The following is a 21,018-nucleotide window of genomic DNA, read 5'->3' as shown; positions in this document are numbered from 1 at the left end:
TTTCCCATATGATGACTATGACTGCCACCCCCCCCCCCCTCCCTTTTGCGGTCTATTCTTATAAAGGAATATTCAAATACTGTGCTTTTTACCATATGATGACTATGACTGCCACCCCCCCCCCCCCCCCTCACCCAATCCTGGCAACACGCCTGCCGCTCATTTTTACTGTATTCCACTGTGATACAAATTGATTTCGTTTGCTACATTTTATTCGCTTTATTTTTTTGTAGTACTAAAAGACGCGCCACAACTCCCCGAGAGTAATGTAAATAGATCTATCTAAGATCTTGATTTTGAGAAGAATTTGACACTCTTGTCAACCCGTTGTACTTGCTGTGTACAAAGAAGCAGGCAATAAAGTTAACGTTGGTCAATTTAGTGTCGCTGTCCTATCTGAAGATGACGAGGAATGATAATGAACATTTTAAAACACCTGGTTATCGCATAAGTAACTTTAATAAATGTTTCATCTTTTCAGTTAAAGTATTTTGTTTTCTTAGATAAAAAGAGGCTACTGGTAATTTCCTTAGTATTTTTTTCTAAAGTAAAATATCCGGTACAGAAAATCGTGTAGCTTGGGTTACCTTTGGTATATGAGCTAACGTCCCCAGTCCCCCAAGCATATTGGCTTTTAGACTTTCGACGTCAAAATATTCCCCCAGACTGAAAACCTGCAATATTGTATCTTCTGCCTTGTCTTATCTCCTAAAATGTGGCACATAAATGCCCTCTCGCTTGTCTTGCTTAGCGCTCAGATCTTGTCTGAGGCAAACGCCATTCCGCCTCATATTGTATTCATACTTGTTGACGATCTCGGTTGGTTCGACTTGGGCTACCACGGATCGGTTATCCGGACACCAAATATAAACCAGTTGGCAGGAGATGGAATAATTCTCGATAATTACTACGTACAGCCCTTATGTACGCCTACACGCTCAGCACTGATGACGGGAAAATACCCCATCCACTTAGGTAAAGTTCGCCACTCGTTTACTCATGTTTGTTGTTAACTTTCGGTCCAAAGTTGATAACTTTGATAACATGTTCTCTTCACAGGGACCCAGCACGGTGTTATTCTGCCCGGGCAGCCCATGGGACTACCACTTGACTCAAGCACTTTACCAGAGCAACTAAAACAACAAGGTATGTACAGGTAACAGGGAAGGATCTAGTCTCCTCGCAGCCGCTTTTAGTTTCGGTCACGCAACGTTTCCCTCGTCACAAAAACGTTGCGTGACCGAAACTAAAAGCGGCTGCCAGAAAACGGGGGAGAAATCCAGTGTTGTCCCATGGGAGGGGTGGGGGGTGCTAGATCAACCATCCCTACCCCACAGCAATCCTCGCCAAAACATCTATTTCTGTGGCACATATGATTGCTAGACATGGGATTTTGTGAAGGTGTAGCCTAATCGGTGAATGGGGCAACTAGTTTAAGCACATTGTGGTTAGTCAACACAATGAAAACAAATATTGAAATTTGCCAGATGGGCACCAGTAAATAATGCTTTATAAAATACATTATACATTAGCATATTTTTTATCAGGGTATGCTACTCACATCGTTGGCAAGTGGCACCTTGGCTTTTACAAGGAGGACTTTGTGCCTACCAAGAGAGGCTTTGACAGTTTCTATGGCTACTATTGTGGAGCGGAAGACCACTTTACTCACAATGTTTTAGGCTTTTTGGATTTTCGTGATAATGATTTGATTGTCAAAGACCAAAAGGGAACTTATGGCACAAGGGCTTTCACAAAGGTATTTATATAACAAATGATGATAATGATGATATTAATCTTGGGTCTGGGTAGGGCTAACTGATAACTGAACTTATTTTGTAGCTGTTTAAAGGACCACTACCAAGTGTAAAAGCCCCCCCCCCCAGTCTTTTTTCTATGTGGAAATGTGAAAGTAGGAATGAGCCTATGTAATGCACCCCCCCCCCCCCCCCACCAATTCTAGTATAAACCAACTCAATCCTCTGCATTTAAAGTAACGGTCCAGCTAAGAGGTAACTGAGAAAAATGCATGGAATGCAAAATGCCCACTGGCATGTAAAAATGTCTTTGTTAACACATTGACCCCTCAACCGGCCTGTACCGGCTTTGGGAAGTACCCACAACCCAAAAAATTCATAAATGCAAAATAAACACAACAAGATGAAGATACTCAGGCATCAGTCTCAGAATAGGGGGGGAGGTATCTGTTTTCAGTCTGTTTTTTGTAAATTCAGCTCAAAAAAAGCCAGGAGTCAATGGGTTAATCAAACACCCCTAGATTTTAATCAAAATAACTAGACCTTTTTAGACTTGTGCTGTGACATACACCAGTGGATTGGATCACATATATGCCATTTCTAGCAAGTGAAAATCTTTAACCTAGAAAATAGAATTTTTTTTACTTGGACATGACTGGACTCATTGATAGGGATGATATGCATAGCTTTTTTAGAAAAAAATGCCCAAGAAAACATCAGATTCAGGCAAGGTTTTGTGATAAGATTACTTTGCCGGTGAATATACAGGAAAAGTACCAAAAGTGGGTTGACACTTCTGCTTTGAATGTATAAAGGCAAATATTTTCATAGAATTTGGGCTCCCTGTGGTTTCGTCAATGGTTTTAAAATAAGAATTATCTGTTAGAATATCAGACATAACTTAAAGGGGGCTTGTTTGTCTATCAAGCAGAATTTGCTTACACTGTTGTATGCACCTAAGCTTCGAAAAAGGCATTGTTCTTAGGCAGTGAGGCAAGCATGATTTTTAGGGTGTGTTGGTAAACACATTGACCCCTCAACCAGCCTGTACCGGCTTTGGGAAGTACCCACAACCCAAAAAATTCAAAAATGCAAAATAAACACAACAAGATGAAGATACTCAGGCATCAGTCTAAGGGATAAATGGTCTTGCAGATATGCATCCAACCAAGGTGTTGGCATCTACTCTTAAACCAAATAATAGCACAGGTTCTTTGACAAATCTCAAATCGAACAAGGAGAGAACGCTCAAAATACCACACAAGGGAGAGAGATCAGCAAACACAGCTCAAGACACAAATAGATACCTTTATTCTGATCCTCCTGGTACATTTCCATGGCCTCAAAACACAATGTCCACTCCTTGAAGGATTGTACAACCACGAAGATGTCTTTACGTATTGCAGAACATTCTGGGAGATCCAGGGGAAAATTCACGAGGGGAGGACCAGTCAACACTCCTCTCCCCTAAGTCAGATGGTTTTTTATAAGTCTTTTCACCTCGAAGCCAAAAGAATCAATTCCAGGTCATACAGACCCAGAATAGCAGTGTAAACAATTTTGGAATCAATTTGGTTTCAGAAAAGACACCATTTAGGAGAGCTGTGGTGATTTATTAGAAAATTATTTTCTCATCCGGGCAAAGCCAAACAAGAAAAAATCATCAGGAATCCACCTTTGCTTACAAATATCCATAAGCAAAGCACTCAATTATGCCCAAAAAGACTTCATGATGTCCTGAGACACTCTCCTAATATGGTCATATACAAGCAACCATCAACTTGTGCTGGCTTCAGCACAACGACGAGGGATTAAAAGTGGGGACCGCAAAGCACTGTTGGAAAGCTTGGATACCGCTGACTAGGTGCAACTGTGTTTGACTCTGACGGGCTGTATAAAACTCAGAATAGGGGGGGAGGTATCTGTTTTCAGTCTGTTTTTTTGTAAATTCAGCTCAAAAAAGCCAGGAGTCAATGGGTTAATCAACCACCCCTAGATTTTAATCAAAATAACTAGACCTTTTTAGACTTGTGCTGTGACATACACCAGTGGATTGGATCACATATATGCCATTTCTAGCAAGTGAAAATCTTTAACCTAGAAAATAGAATTTTTTTTACTTGGACATGACTGGACTCATTGATAGGGATGATATGCATAGCTTCTTTAGAAAAAAATGCCCAAGAAAACATCAGATTCAGGCAAGGTTTTGTTATAAGATTACTTTGATGATGAATATACAGGAAAAGTACCAAAAGTGGGTTGACACTGCTGCTTTAAATTTATAAAGGCAAATATTTTTATAGAATTTGGGCTCCCTGTGGTTTCCTCAATGGTTTTAAAATAAGAATTATCTGTTAGAATATCAGACATAACTTAAAGGAGGCTTGTTTGTCTATCAAGCAGAATTTCCTTACACTGTTGTATGCACCTAAGCTTGCGAAAAAGGCATTGTTCTTAGGCAGTGAGGCAAGCATGATTTTTAGGATGTGTTGGTAAACACATTGACCCCTCAACCGGCCTGTACCGGCTTTGGGAAGTACCCACAACCCAAAAAATTCATAAATGCAAAATAAACACAACAAGATGAAGATACTCAGGCATCAGTCTAAGGGATAAATGGTCTTGCAGATATGCATCCAACCAAGGTGTTGGCATCTACTCTTAAACCAAATAATAGCACAGGTTCTTTGACAAATCTCAAATCGAACAAGGAGAGAAAAGCAGAATCACCCCTCTCAATAAAACGCTCAAAATACCACACAAGGGAGAGAGATCAGCAAACACAGCTCAAGACACAAATAGATACCTTTATTCTGATCATCCAGGTACATTTCCATGGCCTCAAAACACAATGTCCACTCCTTGAAGGATTGTACAACCACGAAGATGTCTTTACGTATTGCAGAACATTCTGGGAGATCCAGGGGAAAATTCATGAGGGGAGGGCCAATCAACACTCCTCTTCCCAAAGTCAGATGGTTTTTTATAAGTCTTTTCACCCCAAAGCCAAACAAATCAATCCAGGTCATACAGACCCAGAATAGCAGTGTAAACAATTTTGGAATCAATTTGGTTTCATAAAAGACAGTATTTAGGAGAGCTGTGGTGATTCATTAGAAAATTATTTTTCTTATCCAGGCAAAGCCAAACAAGAAAAAATAATCAGGAATCCACCTTTGCTTGCAAATATCCATATGCAAAGCACTCAATTATGCCCAAAAAGACTTCATGATGTCCTGAGACACTCTCCTAATATGGTCATAGCTGTATTTTTTATGAAAAATACAAGCAACCATCAACTTGTGCTGGCTTCAGCACAACTACGAGGGATTAAAAGTGGGGACCACAAAGCACTGTTGGAAAGCTTGGATACCACTGACTAGGTGCAGCTGTGTTTGACTTTGACGGGCTGTATAAAACTCAGAATAGGGGGGGAGGTATCTGTTTTCAGTCTGTTTTTTGTAAATTCAGCTCAAAAAAAGCCAGGAGTCAATGGGTTAATACAAGAAATTTGATTGGCCGAGGCACAGAATTCAAGCATAAGTTACACTTAAAACAAGATTTTACCTAATGTTTTTTTAATATTTATTGTAAGGGATTATATTTTTTTGTAACATGGCTTATAAGAGAAAGTTGATGTGGGGAACCTTGTTAAAATTAGAAGAGAAAAAAAAAACTATTGTCCCTGCTCCATCCGATTGGTTCAAAACAGAAAATCACCAATAAGATATACAGTATTAGGGAGCACATTTTCCACATAATTTAGATCTTACTATATGTTCTTACCAGTATGTTTTGTATAAAGAAAAACCTATATGGGAAAAGCTCTTTGCCACATAACAATGGGACCTTGGTTCCTTCTTGCATGAATGATTACTTAATCCATCTTGTGGGAAATGGGTTCCTTTCATTAAATGGCTCACAAAATTATTAAATTTTCTTGCTACATATGTTCAAGTTCCTAAAAATAATTGTAACCTGATATATTTTTCTTTTTAAATATAACTTGTCTACTATTGGTTATGATACAATTAGTTTTCTCCATGTCAATTAAGGAAGGTAAAAAGTTTAGAAATAACCTTTTGTATTTTTTTAGTTATTATAAAATAAATTATCAACTTTTGCTTAACAGAGAATGGAGAAAAATAGCTAATAGCTGAGAGAATTGGTCAATTGTAGCTGTTAATTATTTATACCTGGGCCCATAGCGTTGATGATAAATTTCATTATTAAATAAAAGTGTGTCTAAATTTCATGTCCATCCCTATTTTCAAGCACACAGCTCCCTAAGCCTCCAATGAAAAAATGTCAACAGCTTATTAGTTTCTTGGGTTTTTTTCCTTTCCAGCGTGCAGTTGACACTATTCATCGTCACAACTCTTCATCTCCATTGTTTTTGTACCTTCCATTCCAAAACGTCCATGGGCCTGTGCAGGCCCCACCAGAATACATTGACAAGTATTCCTTCATCAAAGACAAGACGCGGCGCACTCATGCAGCAATGGTAGATATCATGGATGAGGCCATTGGTAATGTCACCTCTGCTCTCAAGTCTGCAGGGTGAGTTGCTCACATGATGGTTGATTATGTGACTGTTTTCTTACTGTATAGATTATTAGTTTATGAGGAAAGAAAGGTCACACATTCTCTGTTAACTTCCCAATCCCAGGAGTGTTTATCAAAATCATTTGAAGTCATGCAAAATCTAGTGTAAAACTGCTGTGCTTGTACCATTTTGTGTATTTGGCACACTCGGCATGAGTGCACCAGTGTTGGCTAGATTTGTGTTTTCAATCTTCAATATGTCAATTCTAACAATGGGTTATAGCACACCTCACACAATTAACCATTCGAGAGCCGGTGTGACATGTCTAACAACACCCAGAGAAATAAGAAGATTTTGATTGCTTTTACATACAAAGGCTATATAATATATAAATTTAGGCACTGCCTAAAAGCGGAGCCAGCATTTAACACCTTTTTGTGTTGACTGATAGAGGTAGTTCTAGAGGGGATCTTGGTGTCTCTAGTATTTTTTTTTAATGTGATTAAAAATAAGTCAAATTTTACTGCCATGTAATTATGAATTGTATTGGCCCCTCCAAATGGATCAAGCAAGCACTTATTCGATAATATTAAATATGCAGTACGAAAGTTAACAAAATACTAAAACTTGGTGTGAAAAAGGCTGTCAAAGTCCAAGGTGTCTTAGTTGACGAGAATGTTTTTTTTAAGAGTCTAATGGTCAATTCTTATTTCCCTTTATAGAAGTTCCACTATGTATATTTTTATCAAAACACAATTCTAACAAGCTTTGACCTTGTGAAGAATACATCAAGGATGTAACAGCATTCCAAAGATTTAGATGCCATACTAAAGTTCAGGGGTGGATCTAGCTTTTGCCAAGGGGGGATTTCGCCCAAAAATTTGTGTCAATATTGAAAACTCCACAAATATATCTCCTGTCATGCATAAAATCTTGGTTCACCCACCCATTGGCCTGTTGGTTTTAGAAACCCTGGATCCAACCATACTGGCTACTCAAAAATGAATGCTATGAAGGCAAATCCTAAATTATTACTGAAAGTGCTTAATTCAAATTTCTAATTTCAAACCAAACCATGTTCATTGACCTATGTCAGAGAGAAATAAACATAACAAAAAGTCAATGAGGAGAAGAAAAAGGGAGAAATTAATGACTCTATTTGACAAATTGTGACTCTACTTGAAAAAATATATAACAATAATGCAATAATAGCTTAAATGAGCGTATTCCTAACATTTTCCCCTTTCTCTTTACCTACAGGTTTGATATAAAACTGTTTTCTTTACAGATTTATTATTGAAAAAGCACAAGTTTGATGTTGTCTTTATATAATTTAGGTACCTTGCTCCCAGGGGGGGTAGGGGGGGGACTTTGAGAAACGGGAGTTTGAGAGACGGGGGTGCTTGACAGCATAATCAATTTTAACTGAGGGCATATGGTCAACACCAATTCGTACCCCAAAAAGATAGCACATTGGGTATGGTCAGAGGAATTTTTAACCCTGAGAGATAGCATTAAAAAAACAATGCTGGTTTTAATTTGCTGACGGATCCTATATTGTTATGTTACGACATAACAAAATATGTTATGTTACGACAATAAAGTCGAAAGTTGACCAGTTGACTTGTGGTTTATTGTAAAATACATTTCAAGCGATTGGGCCACCACTTAGCGTAAGACACCCTCAAAGATAGCAGAATCGGAAAAATCCTCCTCCCCGGGCGTGAAAACCCCTAAAAGATAGCAGAATTGGAAAAATCCTAAAACACACCCTAAGAGATAGAAGTTGGTAAGAATTTTATACCTTAAAAGATAGACCGAGCACCCCCGTCTATCTTTCTGGAGAGTTCCCCCCCCCCCCCCCCCCCTGGACCTTGCTCTAATAAAAAAACCCTTCCCTTGATAGAAGTTTCATTAATGTACACTTGTATCAAAGCTACATTCTGACCAGCTTTGCCCTTGCAAAAAACAAATGATAGATGCAACAGCATTCCAAAGATAGAATGATATAGTTAGATACACTTCAGGTGCCATATGGAAGATTAATATATCACTTATTACTGGTGATACTCCATCACCAAGGAAATTATCCACAAATATACCTCCAGTCATGCATTAGACATTGGTGCACCCACCCTGTAGGATGGTGGCCTGCTGTTTGTTTGTTTTTTTTTTTTATATATAGAAACCATGGATCCACATATGCAAATTGATTGAAAATGTTGAGAAAATGAGAGAGAGAGAGAGAAAAGGAAGAAATTGGACTATAGCTTTAATAAAAAAAACTAATCAGTAATGCAACAACTTGGTTGAGCACTCTCCTAACATTTCCCCTTTCCTCATTATCTTTAGGTTGATAGAAAAATGTTTTCAGATTTATCATTGAGGGCAAGTGCTTTAAAAAAGCCTATTTCACATTTACTGCTGTATCAAAGTAAGAAATCCCCTACTTTATTATCTTTAAGACATTTGCCTATTCTCATGCCTCCCAGCCTTCAGCATCAATCATGGCCCTCGAGTAGTCCTTTGTTGGTTTTTCCTAAATAAAAGTGAAAACAATTATTAGTATTTTTTTCTTTCAAAACAACATTTAAATAATAACTTGTAACTGTAAGGTTAATATATAGCTTGTAAGAAAGGCATTCCTTTTGGGCAGGCACTACGTATTCGTAGGATATGTTCGGAAGACTCTTCTTTCGAAAAGAGGGTATTAGAGTTACAAGGTTATTTAGTTGATAGGGGTTATGACAGCAGGTTTGTGGGGAGGGAAGTTGATCGGGTTAGACGTATTCCTAGGGACGACACATTGAAAGACAGGCGTAAAGGTGAGAATGATCGTGTACCTTTTGTAGTCACTTTTCATCCAGCTTTACCTAATTTACCTGGTATTCTTCGTAATTTACAGCCAGTTCTAGAATCTTCTAGTAGATGTAGGGGTGCTATTGGTAGGGTACCTATGGTGGCTTATAGGAAACCTAGGAGTTTAAAGGATATGTTGGTGCACTCCTCTCTTAAAGAGGATAGTACTCAGGTTAGAGGTTGTGGTAAGTGTGGCAGTAAAAGGTGTAGGGTGTGTAACTTTCTTAAGACAGGGCGGGAGTTTCGCAGTACAGTTACTAACAAGAAATATGTCATTAATTTTGACTTGGACTGTAACTCAGATTTTGTTGTTTATCTAATTACTTGCTCTATGTGTAGCAAGCAATACGTAGGGTCTACTATCAATAGTTTTAGGAAGCGTTTTAATAATCATAAAAGTAGGTTAGATAAGCACCCTAGTTTACCGGTTAGTGAAAGAGTTAAGGATGACCTTATCTATCAACATTTTCATTGCGACAATCATTTAGGTCTTAATAATGTTATGGTACAACTTATAGATAAGTGTAACTCTGAGGCTCAGCTTAGGGAAAGGGAAGGCCAGTGGGCTTATCGGCTTAAGTCTATCTACCCGCGGGGTCTTAATAGTGATGACTTTTTTGTAGTAGGAACCCACGTAGAGATGTGTAAATTCTTTTTATCCATAGCGCGCGCTATTCTAGAAAATGCGCGTTTTTGTCAGTTGTAATGTTTTTGCGTCTCGCGCCACTATTCTGATGTAAATAAGCTTGTAACGATTCACCTTCTTCAGTCTGCCCTGAAGAATTCTTATTAAAGACGAAAATTTGGCAGAGTCGATTTCCAGTTTTTGGTGTATGTTAATATATAGTAAGTATATATAGTATATATAAGTTATTTGTAGTTATGATAATGTTGAAAAAGTTGCTGTATCTTCGAGAAGACTAAATACACAGAATATAAAGACAAGAAAGGTCTTCTTTAGCAATAAATGACAGAATGATATTTGTCAGCCTATAAATAAGCCTACGCAGTCAATAAAGTATAGAGAGAACGAAGAATATCAAAGGATGTTGTTATGCTCAAATTGTTTGATTTAGACCACGAATTCTCAAAGCAAACTCTATAAACAAATGTATAAATCGAACAAGCTAAGTGAGATTTTACTATCGGCTCGTACTTCAGACAAAACGGTTCCTCAAAGGTTTCAGCCCATTTGAATCCGCATTTTTTCTCATTACATACTATTTTCAATCTGCCTTTTTTGCTGTGAACATACGATCTTTGATGGCGGTAAAAAAATAAAAATACGTAAAAACGTAAGACCGAGGGGGCCTGGGAGTTGCACGATTGACTGGATGGATGGATTGTGACACCACAGGATACCCGCGCGATGACCACAAAACCAAGTCGCGTAGCTATACCATATTTCTATACCTATGGAGCTCCGCGTGCGGCCTGCGGCCGCGCTAGCTCCGCTATAAACAAGTTACATAAATCCCTTGAGCTTGAATTGTTCTAGATTTCCTGTAATCTGTAACAGTGAACCCCATTTCCTGAAGAGCCTATTGTGACCCTCAATTCCCCACCATTAGAATCACTTTTTTTTGGCTGCTCTCATTTTCCCTGCATTATCCAACTAATGACAATGATCGGTGCCATAGCAGGCCTTGAAGTATTGGGGGGAGCACAATTCAGAAACATTAAAAAATATTTTGGGGCACAGCCACGCCCCTATTGATCATTTACTTTTAATTGTTTAAATTATTGGGGGGGTTGTGTTCCCAGTTCTTCACCTCCTGCTGTGACCCTGTAAGAATATTAAATGCATGAAAGAACAGGTAATGTTTAATATGTGAGCCTTTCTTTACCCAAAAGTAATCTTTTACCTTTGATATTCCAGATTATGGGAAAACACCTTGCTCGTTTTCAGTACTGACAATGGCGGTATTCACACAGCAGGAGGTTACAACTACCCTTTGCGGGGGGAGAAGAACACCCTGTGGGAGGGTGGGGTTAGAGGTGCAGGGTTTGTTAGTGGCCCTATGGCTCCAAGACACGGCATGATATACAATGGCTTAATGCATGTCACTGACTGGTACCCCACCTTGGTCCATCTTGCAGGTATGTTATGACATTTACTGACATTATTTTAAGAGAGTGGTGTACTTAGTGGTGTGGCCTTTTTCACACCAGCACTTAAACCAGTTTAAAGGTGGTTTAATTTACCTGGTTTAAATCTCAATCTCCCAAGAGTGGACAGAACCAAGAACAAAACTGAATAGACTGTGCTGTACATTTAGCTAGTAAGAATTCAACACAATGAGAAACTTGGCAAGTTATCAGGCAAAAAAAAACCTTGATGTGTAACTAAACATGGTTTTGGTGTGAATGCAGAACTAGTCTCTAAAGCAAGACGACCAGGGATAGGGCCATCCATTTTGTCTTGCCCCCAAAAAATGAAGCCTAACGAGAAAAAATATTCTATCCATATTTAAGAGAACGAATGATGAATTGCCCCTAACATCTTTTCTTTACAAAATGCCTTTTCTATGTTTTTTTTTGCTTCCTAGTTTTTCGTACTCATATTGTTTTACAGACATGTTTATACGTTGGTGTCTTGACGTGTATTCGGGCTAATAAGTCAAAATGAGAATATTGACTGAAGGAGGCTGAGTTACAAAGAACGAATGGAAATAATATATTTGGACCAAGTTTGGCTTGCCCGATATTTTAGGGGGTGGCTTCTTACGCATTTTCTGGGTATTTCACTAGGAGGAAGCATGCAGGATTCCCTTGATGGTGTTGATCTATGGGACGCCCTAAAACAAGACACTGCCTCGCCTCGCAAAGAGATCCTCCATAACATAGACCTCAAGATAGACGTACCTACGGCTTTCGTGTTTGAGGGTGTGGCCTTGCGGTCACGTGACATGAAGCTATTGCTGAAGGTACCTAATGCCACGTGGCTTGTACCGCCCGAGCTACGAGAGCCAGGGATAACTGCGAACGAAGGCTTAGGAAGTGCCAAGGTAAGAAGAGAGAAGGGCAAGAGAAAGTGTGACTATCAGGGGCTGGGATTCTTCACTAAACATAAAGGTTTTGGAATGTTTATTCTTGTTCCTTTGAGGCATTTTCTTGGACAGCCATCGCTGTCAGTTAAGCACTAGAAATTGATAGACGCACTCATTGAAATGCATCCTATTTCCATCAGCTGAATTGGAAAAGGGTTTGTGAATTTTGTTTTATTGAGTTTTGTAAATAAACTATAAAACTTCGAAATGAAACTAGCAAGGATGTGTTTATCTAGGACTTCATGCCATGGTTCAAATGGAAATGTTCCTCTTTTCCTTTCTACAGATGCAAGAGGTCATTGAGGTTGCGCTTTACAATATTACCGCTGACCCCACTGAACGGCACGACCTAAGTGGCAAGTTTCCGGATATCGTAAATGAGATGAAGAAAAGGGTGGACTTTTACCGTGGGGGCCTAGTACCGCCTATAATCAAGAAAAACGATCCAAAAGCGGTTTTAACCGCCATCAAAAACGGAGCCTGGTCACCCTGGGAAACGTGAACTGCTATTTTCCATAATTATTTTTGTAAATACATAATTGAGAGGATTTATTTTTAAGGGTGCAGCCAACACGTCTCTTGCTTCAATTGTCATATAATGAGGATTGATTTGAAGTTTTAGGCCTGTATCCAGGGGGTGCAAGGGATCGCACCCACCCCCCCCCCCCCCCCACAACGACCGAAAGTCATGCAGTAGAAATGCTATTTGTAAACAAAACTATAAAGCATAAGCGAATTTGATAAAGAGGCATTGTAGATCACTCTGGTAAGTCAATCAATAAGTTGAAGTTATCCAAAAAGGCTAGAGTTATCCAAAGTCAACCGAAATTACAAACAATTAATAATTATACACTTAAAAACAATTGTGAAAGTTTTAGTTCATTACTCATACAAAATGATTACATAACAAAGTCTGACCTACGAAGACAAAAAAAACCAAAACACCTTTAAACGTTAGTGTTTAGTGAGTTACATTATAGTTATTAACTCCCCGAGGGCTATTTAAGGCGATCAATTAATCATTTTCAAACAGTTGCCAATCACCACCATCTAACCATCTTTTAACACTTTCAATCTGTCGAATGCTAAATCGCATACCTTTTTGCTTAGTCAATGCGCTTGATTTTTTTTTCCAGAAGTATAGTAGACACAACATTTCCAAGGCGCATAGAACCCTGCTACGCCATGTTGGTCTAACTGCACCGTTCCAATTCAAAGCACACCGCTCCATTTACCCATCTGTCCATCTAGCATTGAGAATAATAGGCTTAGCAGTGGGCTATGGGCATGCCTTACACCTTGAAAACCTTACCAACTGAGAGCGCGACTGGAACTCAACAAAACGAGTTGAAATCTCAAGCCGACAAAGACAATAGCTTTCGAATTGTTTTGGCAGAAAGCTTTCTAAGAACGCCTTTTTGCCAAGAATTTATTATTTTCTGAAGAAACAGTATAAAAACAACATACAAGAATCCATTTCTGTTCTATCTTGTTGAAAACGTATTTCATTCAAATCGTCTCTGAGTTTGACAACTTTTAGCATTCTTTTTCGTCCATTAATCTTCTTGAACTGAATTCTCTAAGTAGCAGGGCTTTTCTTTACTCTTTCCGTTTTCTTTCTTCCGCATCCCGACTATGTTTTATTTTAAAGGGAAAATAAACAAAACAAAAACTAAGGAAAGATGTGAGATTCAATAGTGTATAAGATTTAATTTCAGTCGCTTGTGGTCCCTGGCAGAGACTCACTGCAGCTTAGTAGCAAGAGGTCTGATCTCCCACGCTTGGACCTGCCGAGGGGTCAACTGTCTCAAACGTCCTCGTGCGTTACAATAAGCCAAAAGCCCTACTCAAAGCCACTCAAACAATTATGCTCATCTGAGCTTCAAGGGTTTGGAAACAGGAACACAGTAGAAGACCACAGAATCACAGCTCTTTCCTGAGCAGTTGTGTAGTCGGGTGAAGGCGCATCGAAACGCAGATTTTGCGGCCAAAAACGCGTTTTTTTTTAGAATTTCAACATGATTCTTAGGTAAGTAGAATATATCCCAAAGCTCGCGAGAATATACTGGCCCGTTAGTTGAATATCCTAGACTAAAACTTGGTTACATAACTAAAAACGTGTCAAAGGAAAATGCCTGATCGAAATCCGTGATAAGCTAAACCTAAAACAGCAGCATTGCCATGAGCGATCAATACACGTACACATCGCAGCGTTGCTTGGCAAAAGGCCGATCTATGAGAGTTCCTTTGTGTCGTGGGGTCCTGGGGAAACTAATTGGTTTCTTCAGTATCAGAAAGGGCATTTAGAAGAGTTTAATCCAGCACGGGAGCGCTCCCCTTGGGGGAAGGGACGGTCTAATAACCGCAATTCCACCTCCACAGGTCGCATCAAATACCGTTTGTCACGAATAGTTCCATATAGTTTGAATTCCTGTATATTCGCTACCAACGCTAAGTCGCGTACAAACTTGAAATAGAACCCCTTACTTTTTTATTTTTCACTCAGATTTTCTTAAGGACTAGGTATAATGATGGTTTTACTATTAAACACACTTTTTCACGTTAGTTGTCCGCATCATCATTACATTCTTCTTCTTTGTCGCGCATCACGAAGTCAACAACAACGCACTTGAACACAAAACAGTGGTATACCTAGGCGTGTGCATCTGGCAAAAGTGTTTTATGTATTTAAAATTCTCTGGTTTCTTTCCTTACGATATATCAAGCCCATCTCTCGATGTTTTTCAAGCTCTTTCTTTTCCTGTAGTTCCTAGACAGTCCATGAACTAGCTACTCTTATATACAGTGTTTTGATTGTAGTAGCAAGTGGTATTCTAAATAAGACAAAACAAAGCAAGTGTTTTCTTTGATTACTATAGTACTTTGTACTAGCTGTTCGGAAAAAAACCTTGTCTGATAATTTCTTTATGACGAAAATAACTATGCATTTAATGTGCATTTCAGTAGGGGCCTAAAACTGCTCGGACGGCTTTTAAAATTTTCTAACAGTACGTAATATTTTAAAAGATATTTCCAAATAATCCAACTTCAAAAAACAACGTCACGCAATCACACTCCTATAATCACACAATTTTGCTATGCATTAATGCTTATCCTGCGTGCGGAGATGCCTTGGAACGATTAACTCTTAAACCTGCTATCTACTCTGCGCAGATGCTTCGCGCACATATTTTGTATATTTCTGCTGACCAGTGTGTCTCAACCACTCTTACTCGGCGCACCACGAAGGCCAAGAAAACGTAAGTAGTCTCCTATCGTCCGTCCGTCTTTCTGTCCCTTTGTTTGTCCTATGTCCGTCTATTCGTGTTCCGGCCCATCCACCCGTCTGTGCATCCTTCATTTTGTTTCCAAATTTGCATGCACCTTACCTCTCTCGTTTTACGTATTCCCTTAGCTTCCATTCCTCCCGCCACACACTGCATGTCGGGTAAAGTGAAGTACAGCATCTCCCAGTCCTGGTACCCAGTCCTCATCCCATGCGGATATGTCGAGTGCATCAAGTGCTCCTGCAAACTGGTAAGCACTTTCCCCTTCACCCCTCCCCTGTGGGGATGATTTGGCAAATTCAAGTACCCTTGCATTCTGGTACGTACTTCCCTCCTCCCCCTAGTGAGACTCTAACATCCTTTACCCCTCCCCAGTGGGGAAGATATATCGAGTTCAAGTGCTTTCTTGTGCTTTTGCATTCTGGGTTCTGGGCCTCAGTAGTGGGTATGTTATAGAGGCTATGTTACTGGCTCGTTATTGGTTTCAGGAAGGAAATGCTGCCAAGGTGGTATGTAACAACTTATATGGCTCTTGTCCGGGCGGCTACCTCAAGCCAGGGGACTGCTGTAGAACCTGCCCAGGTATTGCTTAAAAAAGGCGCTATTTTACACTCCCTTTTGAGTCACGTAAAGCATCTAGTTCCAGCGGCTAATTTAAAGCTTTCAAACCAAATATCAGTATCACGAATCTGAAAGATCGGACTTTATTTATGGATGGTTTTATTTTAAAAAGAAATTGATAACAAAGGTGTTGGTTCGCGTTATCTGAAAGTTGCCTGTATCTTTCAAAGTGCACCAAGATTGGTTACATTTTCATGACTTCTTATTTTCCATTTACGCTCTATCCTTGTTTCCTGTTTGCTCATAAAACGCTTTAGGATTATCGCGGCCGGTCAAGCGTTCAACAGACAGATCCTGCACCTTGAAAAACAGAGAACATTCGCACGGAAGTGTCTGGAAGGTTGACCCTAGCAACGCCGCTGACCTAGACCCCAATCAGTGCACGGAATGTAGCTGCTGGGTAAGAGACAAAGAGAGGAACTCGGAGGGACACACATAAACGGTTTCCATTTTAAATACTCCAGCGTTCTTTTCATGAATTATTTGTCACCTATTTTGGAAAGAGGATTATTTTGGTTAACCACAGGAGGTAGAGTATATTTAGTGTAGTAGTGGGAAATCTACTGAAAGTTTTCACTTATTTTGTAGGACGGATTCGTATCGTGTGCAATCCGGACATGTCCAAAACCTGTGTGTAGTAACCCAGTGTCGTCACTGACATCTTGCTGTCCGGTCTGTCCAGGTAAGTGTCGCCGTTCATCGTCATTAGTGCCATCATTATCATCATCATCAACGTCATTATCATATTTGGCATTCATCATCATCATCGTCGTCATCGTCATCATCATTTTCATCATCATCATCGTCGTCGTCATCATCATCATCCATTTCATAATTAGTTTTATTATGCTGCCCCATTGCCATCTCTCTACCATTGCATCGCCCCATCCCCCACCGTTTCTTCGAGTTCATCACCCAAGGGATTACGTATTTTATCTCTTGTCTGTTCTAGAGCGACCGATGGCTCAGCCAAAGACAGCAGGTAAGAAGCATCCGATATCATTCATGTCCTTCGTGCACTTGCTGATGACTCTCTCCTTGTGCAGTACCCAGTTGACCATGAAATTGCTTCTGTTGCACGTATATCAGTATGCTCCCGTTGTATAGGACAGTCGATTTTACATCGAATTTCCGTGCGTGTGTTGACTGTTTTTCTTATGACCAGGCTGTTCGTCGCTCGGCCCTCTCGGCATGCCGTCGGCTTGTCGTGCGTGTATTGACAATTTTTCTTATGACCAGGCCGTTCGTCGCTCGGCCCTCTCGGCATGCCGTCGGCTTGTCGTGCGTATAATGATTATTTTTTTTGTGATCAGGCCGTTCGTCGCTCGGCCCTCTCGGCATGCCGTCGGCTTGTCGTGCGTGTGTTGACTGTTTTTCTTATGACCAGGCTGTTCGTCGCTCGGCCCTCTCGGCATGCCGTCGGCTTGTCGTGCGTATAATGATTATTTTTTTTGTGATCAGGCCGTTCGTCGTTTGGCCCTTTCGGCATGCCGTCGGCTTGTCGTGCGTGTGTTGACTGTTTTTCTTATGACCAGGCTGTTCGTCGCTCGGCCCTCTCGGCATGCCGTCGGCTTGTCGTGCGTATAATGATTATTTTTTTTTTTTTGTGATCAGGCCGTTCGTCGCTCGGCCCTCTCGGCATGCCGTCGGCTTGTCGTGCGTATATTGATTATTTTTCTTGTGACCAGGCTGTTCGTCGCTCGGCCGGGGGTACAAGGAAGGCGAAACTTGGCATCCAATGCTTCAGCCCTACAGAACTAAATGCATTCTCTGCACCTGCAAGGTATGGCACTTATACCTCCGACCTCAGGCGCGTACATGAAATGTAAACCTTTGTTTTTACATCGTTATTTCGAGACTTCTTCACCATGATTTATCTTTCCAGATTGAATGAAACAATGTAATAATTATTGAAAACATGTAGTTCTAGTGAGAGTAGGATTCGTTACAAACGTGACGTATTTTTCTCCAGAACTCTGTTGTCCGCTGTGACAAAGTCAAATGCGAAGATGGGGCGAACTGTAATCCACGATGTTGTACATGCACGGGTGAGAGAAACACTTCCCAATCATCATCTTTAGCATCATAATAATATCCCCATCATAAACATCTTCACAGGGCCTTAGTAACCATCTTCACAGGGCCTTAGTAGCCATCTTCACAGGGCCTTAGTAGCCATCTTCACAGGGCCTTAGTAACCATCTTCACAGGGCCTTAGTAACCATCTTCACAGGGCCTTAGTAACCATCTTCACAGGGCCTTAGTAACCATCTTCACAGGGCCTTAGTAAGCGGGGGAACGGGGGGGGGGGGGGGGGGGGGAAGGTACCAACTGCCGCCCCAGTAGAGTCGCATTGGTAAAAGGACGCATGGCAGAAAATGTCGTCTGCTCCCCAGAAAATATAAAGTGACTGAGGCTCCACCTCGCCTTGTCTTTATAACAACAATTTGCTTGACAGTCTTTTTTTTTTTTCTCATTATTCAGCGCCAACTATATCAAAACAGACGCCGGCCCTTGCGACCCTTCCCCCCACCCCTCCCCTGGCCGAGTTTCCTGATTGTTACTTCAGCGGTCACGGGGTTCGACGTCACAATTCAAGCTGGATACCAACCATCGCGGGCATCTCATCGAATTGCTTCGAGTGCACATGTCTGGTAAAGGCCTGTTTGCACTTGTAATTTTTATCATCACGTCACACGATCTGCGATTTTTCGAACTTGCTCAGATACAGGATTATCCGTTTTTCAAGCAGGATATGCAGAAAAAAATGGCAAAAAACTTAAATGTTATTTGTAATGATTGCGAGTAATATGCGTCGATTTGTACACTTCTATACTAAGGGGGAGGGGGACCAAAGCGAATGTCGCATGTCCACCTTTTGGTATTTGATAAAGTTTCAGTTCGGGACAAGTTTCATTTAGTAACGACTTTTGCATCACGTTCACAAGATGCCGGGATGAGTTACATTCATTATGACTTGCGATTCAGTCTTGGTATAAATAGAATGAAATGTAAATACATAGAAAATACTGTGTAGTGAATTTAGGGGGGTCTAGTGGGTTTAACCCCCCCCCCTTTTTGGGCTGCCACGAAAGCCATATGTAACCAAAATATTACCCCCTACCCCCTTTGACACTGAGCCAAACCTCCCCGTTAGCGAAATGCTATATCCGCTCCTGATTTATATAGCGATATATGGAGGAGTGGTGTAAACTTGTTCCTGAATGAATCTTATTTTAGTAGTGGTATCACATGAAAAGTGTAATCCTCAACCAATTCTTGCAAGATTTACTTACAAGTATTGTGTGTAGAACTCGGAAGTCCGCTGCGAAAAGATCATCTGTCCCAAGTCCTATTCGTGCCAAGACCCCGTCAACATCCCGGGAAAATGTTGCAAAGTTTGCAGAGGTGAGAATAGTTTCATTTTATTCCGCTTCGAAAAAATACTCGATAGCAAAAATTGATACCCCCACTTATATTACGCAGCAGTGTAGGTTGATTTGTACAATTTTCCTGTTTTACATATCGCCAGGAATGGCAAACAGGGTCCAGTCTGTTCGGTTGGGGAGGAGGCGAAGACTTTGCGGATTAGGGAAGACGAGGTGGCTTGTGTACAATTTCACATCGACGCTCGAGCCAAATTCAGATCCAAATCAAGCGAGCGGTCAGTTTGCTTTGGAAGAAATCGCGCCTATTTCCCCGAGGGTGGAGCTGCACCTGCTGGCGGGTAATCGCACACACTTGAGTGTGGTGATCGATGTGATGGACAGAACAAGGTTCGAAAAATGGGTGAACGAGAGCGAGGCAAGAAAAAGTCAGAGACCTATCGGAGTGTTACGAGAAGGTAAGGAAGTCAGTGGCAGCTCCAGGGATGCCTGGAGGACCCCTTCAGACTGAAATTTTAGAAAAAAAATGTATGAGATGTAGAGGGCGCCACCTCTCAATCGAACAAACCCGGATCCATCCGTCCCTTCCCGAATCCTTGAGAATTCGGCAAGGGACGATGATGTTTTTTGTGGTAATGACGATGTCGCTTATAAATTTGACGACGGCGATGATGGCAGGTGTGTGTGGAGGGGGTATGAGGCGTCCGGATCTTAACCTGCTCATGTGCAGGTGAAATCATGACTAGGTGAAATTCCCCACTACGGGAGGGATACGCCTTTTTACTGGTTGTCGGTGTGTGCTCGATATAGTATTAATGAGCTATTGACCAATGAGTGACTTTCTATTTGGGAATTACCACCCTTTTTCTGGACACGCCGATCACGGAATAGGGATCATAATGATGATTGGACGGTAAAAAATGCTCATATCTCTGTTTCTATTTTTCCAGGGCGACGGAAGAAGATCAAGGAGAAAGAGCAAGCTAAGTGCGTCCTCAACTGCCACCTGCGCGTGCGCCAGCTCATGGATGTACTAGGCAAGCGCAGTAGGTCGTGTCGGCCCCCAGTCACTCTCACGGCGCTCAAAGAGGGTCTCTGATGGCCAAGCAATTTATGGACTCAAAGAGTGTTGCAGAAAGACTATTGACCTAAAGAGTGTTGCTGAAAGACAAACTGTGGTGAATGGGGCTTGTCATAGCTTAGCTCACACGCACCGAAAAGCTGAGAGTTTGGGACTCCGAATGTAGATAGAGTACAAGCCTGTCTCGCGTCTTTTGTAGTTGTCAGTATCCTAGCAACAGTGGTGCAAGTAAAAACTATTGGTATTGGCTGTACTTTCATGTAGATTATTCACGAAAAAGTGTCATTCTTAAATTATGTGTTTAAAGTAGTATTTATCCTAGTTGAGATATTTGTATTTCACAGATTACAAAATTTATTCCTGTGATCAAGGTTTTGGTTGTATTGAATTCTAATGTGTGTATTTTATAATTTTACGTATACATCGTG

General features: G+C 40.7%; 2 protein-coding genes and 1 long non-coding RNA gene across 4 annotated transcripts; 2 read left to right on the top strand and 1 right to left on the bottom strand.

Annotated features, from left to right (window-relative positions):
* The first annotated feature begins 224 nt into the window (after window positions 1-224).
* On the top strand, window positions 225-13,167 carry LOC5503856 (arylsulfatase B). The gene is made up of 7 exons (XM_001624759.3): window positions 225-975; window positions 1,060-1,146; window positions 1,548-1,759; window positions 6,109-6,320; window positions 11,045-11,265; window positions 11,917-12,173; window positions 12,502-13,167. The coding sequence occupies exons 1-7, from the start codon at window positions 714-716 to the stop codon at window positions 12,715-12,717; spliced, it is 1,467 nt and encodes a 488-aa protein (XP_001624809.1). The 5' UTR covers window positions 225-713; the 3' UTR covers window positions 12,718-13,167.
* Window positions 8,297-13,454, bottom strand: LOC125572270. Its single transcript, XR_007313727.1, has 2 exons — window positions 13,314-13,454; window positions 8,297-8,845 (listed from the first exon to the last, which is right to left on the bottom strand). It is a non-coding gene; the product is annotated as an uncharacterized LOC125572270 (long non-coding RNA).
* Window positions 13,455-13,990: 536 nt separating this feature from the next.
* Window positions 13,991-20,956, top strand: LOC116611664 (chordin-like protein 1). Of its 2 annotated transcripts, XM_048732595.1 has the most exons (14): window positions 13,991-14,244; window positions 15,390-15,475; window positions 15,631-15,752; window positions 15,991-16,084; window positions 16,381-16,523; window positions 16,712-16,805; window positions 17,076-17,105; window positions 17,289-17,330; window positions 17,812-17,906; window positions 18,096-18,171; window positions 18,608-18,777; window positions 19,435-19,531; window positions 19,656-19,967; window positions 20,460-20,956. In XM_048732595.1, exons 1-14 carry the CDS (start codon window positions 14,234-14,236, stop codon window positions 20,606-20,608), a joined length of 1,521 nt encoding a protein of 506 aa, XP_048588552.1. In that variant the 5' UTR covers window positions 13,991-14,233; the 3' UTR covers window positions 20,609-20,956. The 2 variants fall into 2 exon arrangements, with proteins under 2 accessions (XP_048588552.1, XP_032227977.1); XM_032372086.2 differs by lacking the exon at window positions 17,289-17,330 and having other exon boundaries at window positions 14,009-14,244.
* Window positions 20,957-21,018: the final 62 nt, after the last annotated feature.

Source organism: Nematostella vectensis, chromosome 9 (assembly GCF_932526225.1).
Source record: "Nematostella vectensis chromosome 9, jaNemVect1.1, whole genome shotgun sequence".
Classification (NCBI taxonomy): Eukaryota; Metazoa; Cnidaria; class Anthozoa; order Actiniaria; family Edwardsiidae; genus Nematostella; species Nematostella vectensis.
Note: the sequence above shows the minus strand (reverse complement) of the source record. Positions and strands in the feature narration are given on the sequence as shown.

What these genes read in the sequence shown, in the direction of transcription:
- LOC116611664 (XM_048732595.1), top strand. An exon ending in CTGCTGTAGAACCTGCCCAG is followed by an intron (nt 16,085 to 16,380) that starts GTATTGCTTAAA and finishes AAAACGCTTTAG; the next exon opens with GATTATCGCGGCCGGTCAAG. An exon ending in CGGCATGCCGTCGGCTTGTC is followed by an intron (nt 17,331 to 17,811) that starts GTGCGTGTATTG and finishes TCTTGTGACCAG; the next exon opens with GCTGTTCGTCGCTCGGCCGG.
- LOC5503856 (XM_001624759.3), top strand. Translation starts at nt 714, where the DNA reads ATGTGGCACATAAATGCCCTCTCGCTTGTCTTGCTTAGCGCTCAGATC. An exon ending in GCACAAGGGCTTTCACAAAG is followed by an intron (nt 1,760 to 6,108) that starts GTATTTATATAA and finishes TTTCCTTTCCAG; the next exon opens with CGTGCAGTTGACACTATTCA. An exon ending in CACCTTGGTCCATCTTGCAG is followed by an intron (nt 11,266 to 11,916) that starts GTATGTTATGAC and finishes GTATTTCACTAG; the next exon opens with GAGGAAGCATGCAGGATTCC.